The sequence below is a fragment of the Montipora capricornis genome, chromosome 10 (assembly GCF_036669925.1).
Source record: "Montipora capricornis isolate CH-2021 chromosome 10, ASM3666992v2, whole genome shotgun sequence".
Lineage (NCBI taxonomy): Eukaryota > Metazoa > Cnidaria > Anthozoa > Scleractinia > Acroporidae > Montipora > Montipora capricornis.
Genome location: NC_090892.1, coordinates 59,207,486 through 59,213,872, shown reverse-complemented (window position 1 = coordinate 59,213,872; position 6,387 = coordinate 59,207,486). Strand labels below are relative to the sequence as shown.

Sequence of the window (6,387 nt, the reverse complement as noted above, 5' to 3'; positions counted from 1 at the left end):
CCTGCACACCTCTAACCCCACTTATGCCTACCCCCTCTACACCACTCTCTGTCCAATAGCCCGCGATGGCTCCTTGCACCATCCAACATACGAAGCCAACAGCACCAAAGCAACATACCTATCAAGCAAGGAGATATAGAATAACTAAACACTAAGCAATAAGACAAACATATCAATGTTGTCTGAGATGCGCAAACCGACACAAACTACTGTGACGGGCTTTTTTGATCCATACAACGTTGCTGAACATGGTGTGTAAACGACTGCAACCTGTTGCACGTAACGATGCTAACGGATGTTATGAAACATTCTGCGTTCGTTCGAAATGAAACTTTCATCGATGCTGCGGTTTAAAATTAAAAGAGGCAACGTTTCTGCGGAATAGAAAGTTAGCAGATGACATAATCCGTGGCTTATTTACAGGGATCGATGATCAAAATTGAACACGATTAAGATGAATTGCATTTTGAGTTTTTGAAAACTGTTCATGCATCCTAAAAGTTTTTCAAAGTTTAGCTCAGTGTTGTTTGTAACTTAAATGTGTGCTCGACAAACATTTTAAACGAAGCTTTCATAATTGTTGTTTAAAACTAATTTCTGGGTTATTGTTAAGTTGCATAGCAAGTAGGAGGAAGGAATTGCACTACTGCGACACAGCCTCTTTAATATCTGATCAGAAAGACATTTACCATGACTTTGACTGCAGAGGTTTCCTTTGTGTCTTCTGCCTCGAAACTTTTCTTGTGAAGCAAACAAATATCGAGAAGGATGATTCCTGCGTCGACAATAATTGCAGATATCTGTACTGAAGCTCCGATCTGTACATCGTGTAAATAATAAAGACCACAAAATACTGGGGCAATGAGACAAGCAGCGCCAGCAAAAAATCCAGAACACATTTTGATCCCATCCCCGTCCGTCATATTATCGTTGGTTGTACCGTCATTCAAACCTACGCCCTCGCTGGCAACGTTGCCATAATCGCCAGTTTGAAGTTCAAGTGAATGCTCGAGGAATAATAAGCAACACAGTAAACGATAATCTATGATCAAAGCCTTATAAGTAACTAACATAACATCAGACCAACCGGAGTTATCTTGAACTCTACTCAATTGCAAATCATCGTCGACATTGACCTGAGAGTCAACTCATTCGGTCAAGTTAAAGAACGAGATTATTCTAAGATAAAACTGGGCATTCTCTCTATACAACGAACAGGGAATCGTGTGCCGTCAATACAGATATATATAGCCAGTTGAATTGGTTTCTGAACGAGAAAGAGGATTTTGTCCACAACCATAAGAATCCACTGAATGTGTGCCTCTCCGTTAGAAACCGAATCGTTAATAGCTTCAGCTTTATTATTGAACGCAAGTGCAAGAAGAACAAGTTCTAAGACGAATAAAGGGAAAGTTACGACACCAACCACACCTCCCACGCAAGGCTGTTGTCTACCCAAAGTTGGTTCATTCGTGCCATGTCCTCTTAGTTGAAAAAACAGCATAGCACCGAACAGAATGAAAACAATTCCAATGATGGATACGACCGAAGGACGGGAACAGACCTTAACGAGCATGTTGTCTGAGGTCTACATGTTTATGATTCTACTTGTCACGAACAGTAGGAAGGAAACGTTTAAATTCATTCCCGACGAAGTTCACAGCAAAATCACCGTGAGAACGGCATCCCGGTCGATGTTAGCTGTTGAAATGTTGAGCCGTGACAACAACTATTCAGAATACACCAGCCAGAATGCCAAAACTTTCCAGTCAGCAGTCGGCTCTGTGGTCCGGCCTACCGAGCACGACATCAATACTACAATAGTAGCATCCCAAGTAATCTTTGCTTGTGGCACAGGAGTTTTCTACCTAGTCACCCTTACCCTTAGCATCTGTGGAGTTTGGATCAGAGGTTTTGCAACACTGTGCTCTTCACGAGGAACCTTTTTTGTGTTCTTTATTGGCCGGGCTCTGGTCGCTTCTATTAATGTCTTCACGTATTCAAAATGCACCGGAATGCGTCCGTGTATTGTTATATAGTCACAGTGGAAGTGAAATCTTTCCCAGAAAAATGAACGATAATAGATTGACAGCTAATGTAATGTCTTCACTCAGGCTGTTTCGGTTTCGTATTTTTTGTTTTCAAAAACGGTTTGAGGGAACCTAAAAAAGTTTACTTAAGGAATTTAACTTGACCTGAAAAACTGGATTAGCTGACCCGGAAATTATAGCATCGTACTAGTCACAACTTCAACCTCGCTCGACATTTGAATATCATAAAAACCAAAATTTGACGTTTTACCTCTTCATCAACTCATTTCGGTAAAACTTCTATTCTCAGTGACACTAATTATGGCTTTACGCCATTTCCGCCTTTCCCGAAAGCCTTTAGAGTTCTATAAGTCGAGTGCCGCATAAGCAAAGAACCACTCATTCCTCTGAGTTGAAGTTGGTAAGGCCGTTAACTTGGAAATGTATTGGGCTAGCGAGCACATACACTTGGTTGAGAACTCTCCATGTCATCCAGCCGGTCAACAAGATCTCAACCAAACCATGAGTGCCTCTCAGTGGATTGTAACCTCGTACTCGCTGTTGTTTTACGTAGTGCTATTCGTATTGGGTGCTGTTAGTGTATGTTCTCAGACTTGCGTAAAGATTTGCTCTTCCCAGGCAATGCTGATAGTGTTTCTCATCGGCGCTATGATGGATCTCGTGCACATGTTTACCAATTCACACAACCTTGAACTCAATATCTACTTTCGTTTAACTGCCTGCATTCTAATCGGAATAGTGTTTGTCGTTTTTGGCGCTGTATTGTTCTTTTCAACAGCAGAAGGAGTGGACAACCGGCAGCATACTTTGCAAAAACAACAACCTTCCATGGGATTCGTAGTGGCAGCGATAACGATCCCTTTGATAATTGTCGAGTGTTTCCTTCTCGCAGCCACCTGGGCTTCTAGGAAACTTAACGATTCATTTGAACTCAGCAACCCTTGGACCCTTATTGTGTCAGACAAGCTAGTCTTTTTACTTCAGAAGATCATTCAGGCAATTACCTATTGCAATGTTCTGAGGTACAAAACATTTTCTCCTCGATACATTGAGAATGCGAAATTTTATTTTAAAATCTTGGCGTTTTTTAACTTTATTGAGTGGGTGGATTCTCAAGTAAATGAAGACAGTGACGTGCAGTTGAGTGGAGAAAACGTGGTTTACGAAGCCTGGTTTGATGTGTTCGTAACATTTTACAAAGCGTTGATCATAGACTATCGCCTCTTGTGTTCCCTTCTTTTCCTCGAGCACGCCTTAGAAGACGCTGACGGCGGGGCGGACAACAACGAAGGCGATGCAACATGTACAAGAAGTCTGAATATGCAACTAAGAAAACACCGAAACTTTGGCGTTCTGGTCGGCTTCACCAGCCTGTCTGCACCGATATTCTGTGCCCTGTATTACGTACCGAAGCTGCATATGCCAGCCTGGGTACACGCATTTTCTATGGCTGTAAATTTGGCAATCATTGGCTTCGGGGTGATCTTTCTAAAAACCGGTGACTTCATGTCTGAGGAAAGGAATTCTACAACTGGGCGGGGACTGTCTGGTGTCAAAATGATGGTACGTAGCTCATTTGTGTCCAAAAATATTCTGAACTTCCCGTCCTATTGTGATGTTCATTTTTAGAAATGGAGGACCAATTTTAAACTAACCAAAGCCGAAACAATGTGGCAACCTAGAACTAAAGAAAACATTTCCGAAAATTTCAGGTGATACTCTTTTCGATATGATTAATTACATTCCAAACTGATCCCTCCCACCTTACAAAAATACACGAAGACAAATGGGCGAGGGATTTTTTGACGGCTTATATGAAACTCGGAAGCAATGCTTGAGATGTCTTTCAAAACGATGGAAGTATGGATTGTTTGACCTTTGTAGTCCCTTACGACCAATGGGATCGTTTGCTTATTTCTCAGAACAAAGTTGTGTTGTTTTCCATCAATAGACTTCAGTTTCGTCGTAAGACGATTCTGATCAGTTTTCACGACCAAGGAAAACAATTTCGTCGAATGAGATCGATGAACGAGTTCGGTCAAAATTAATCAGTCGAAAAGAAAGAGCCGTTTTAGTTAGGTCGCGTGAAACTGAAGCCCCTGTACAACTGCTAAGCCTTAAGGCTGCGGTTTGACGCCTCCTCATATCTGTGGATAAGTCCCTCTCCTCCCTTCCCCCCCCCCCCCCCCCCCCTTCTCCCCGATGAAAATGTTTGGCCTGTTACAACCTTACCTGTCAGATTTGGAGGGACGTGCATTTAATTACAGGACCGTAGCCAGAAAAAATTATGACTGAGGCAATGTCCATGGTTAAATTCTCTTCGTAGGTGTTTACGATTAGTACATTTTAAAGAGAACACCGGAATCACGCTATATTTAAAAAAATCACGAAAAAATGACGGTGGAAAGTGCCTCGGTTTGCCTCGTACTTGCTACTGCCCTCTTAAACTTAAACCACCTCAAGGCTATGAATGAAAAGAGGAGTCATTTCGCCCGAACGATGACCAAAAGACCATTTCATCCAAAGACGTGGGTCGTGTCGTACCTCATTGAGCGAGCGTCAGGATTGGCCAAAAGAACAATAGAATGAACAAAGATAACAATGGATTTAGCACAGAAAACAATAGGAAGTACGACACTATATATAGTCAACGAAATATAGCGTTCAACAAGAGGTACAACCCTACCCAAAGACGCAGCCTGCCAACTTCTCAAATACTAGCACAACACAGTCGCAGAGCACTTCCTCAAGAAACTTTTAGGCTAAAATTTTCATTTAAAGCCCCTTTTCATAAGAACCTATTTAGCGTAAAATTTTCAATAGGCTCTTATTTTACAAAACTGAAGGCAGAGATGAAATGTAACACAACATTTAATAGACACTGCAGCATGAAAGACATGCAAGCTAGTACTTTGGATATATAAATTTACTGTATGGTTATCTACACTGTATTCTAGATAATTATCTAATACAGGAGTATATGTCACATCATATATGCCCTGTAGTAGTTATCTGTGCTGATCGCTAGTGCTCCTATCAAATGAAGAACCTATTTAAGAACCTAAGTAGCCTAAAATCCCGTTATTTACCACTTCTATAAGAACCTAATTGGGCTAAGTTTGAGGAAAATCTAGGTTCTTACACGCGGGTTTTTACTGTAATCACACCGCTAATGCCATTTCAGTTACAGTTTTCCACTCGATCTCATTTATTCATTCCGGCAAATCGAGAAAGTGCACAAAAAGCAAGGGTCGAAGACCTCATTGGCAAATTAAACAAAAACCCTTAAAACCTTACAAAAAAACGTAACCTTCGGCCTTCGGCCGCCGTGCGCGAGAAAAAAACCTCTGGTACCCAGGGTAGCACATTAGACACTGTACTCGTAGAAGTGGTTTTCACCTTACGTCATCTTTGGTGGCGAAAACATTAGCTCCACTTGTTCGTCGTACATTACATTATTGTTATCTGTGTCTCTAGAGATTGGTTGCAAACTATCTATTGTAACAGGAAGCGCCTTTTGTAATATTGGGTTAAGATTATTCCTTCACCGTTCAATCAGCTGTGCTCGTTTTCATCTTGAATAGCAGTACTTCCGCCGAAATGTAATAAATCGAAAGTGGTTCAGCGTTGTCTGTACTCTTATCGACAACGATATTCGTCATCACAGTGGTCAAAATGTTGTGGACTCACGAGGCGTAGCCGAGTGAGTTTACAATCAGACTGGGAGATTCCAAGCAATTGTGGTAAAAAGCGGAATTCAATTAAGTTCAAAGCACTGGAGACTTCTTCGGAAATCTTACGATCCGATAGTCCCCTCACCAAAAGGAAAGGATGGGAAGGGAACTTCATTTAAGTGTCTCGTCTTTCTAGCGCTGGAGCACTAGTTTGGGACACTGTAAACTGAAATTAACGCAAATCAAGTCTAAACAAAAGGCATCACCTCGAGGCTCTGGGGAATAAACTCATACAAATTCAGTGGAAACGGCGTTCGACCACTTTAACCTCAAACGGTTTCTTTTTCATCAAAGCCAATTCGCAGGATTCCCAAATTCTGGTCCTCAATCATGCACAAACACGAGCGGTGTAACCCCCTTTCTTTAACATGTTTTTAACGGGTAGCCCAGTTCATGCTCAAGAGGCGTCCTTGTTCAAGTTGGTCAAAGAACCTGCCCCAACTGGGAGGCCGTAGTATGGCGGCTCGAATCAAAGAGTTGCACCAAGCTTTTGATGGGCGGATTTCGATCCAATTTGGCAGACAGAGAACACGACCTACTTTTTCGGCTTCTTTTTCAAACGGTCTGTCATCAGCTGTCGTCGTGAATACGATTTATCTGTA

The 6,387-nt window shown here is 41.8% G+C and overlaps 1 protein-coding gene across 1 annotated transcript; it reads left to right on the top strand.

Moving 5' to 3' along the window:
* Positions 1 to 2,226: 2,226 nt before the first annotated feature.
* LOC138021090 (uncharacterized) lies at positions 2,227 to 3,680 on the top strand. Its single transcript, XM_068867960.1, has one exon. It carries the CDS (start codon positions 2,472 to 2,474, stop codon positions 3,678 to 3,680), a length of 1,209 nt encoding a protein of 402 aa, XP_068724061.1. The 5' UTR covers positions 2,227 to 2,471.
* The last annotated feature ends 2,707 nt before the right edge of the window (positions 3,681 to 6,387 follow it).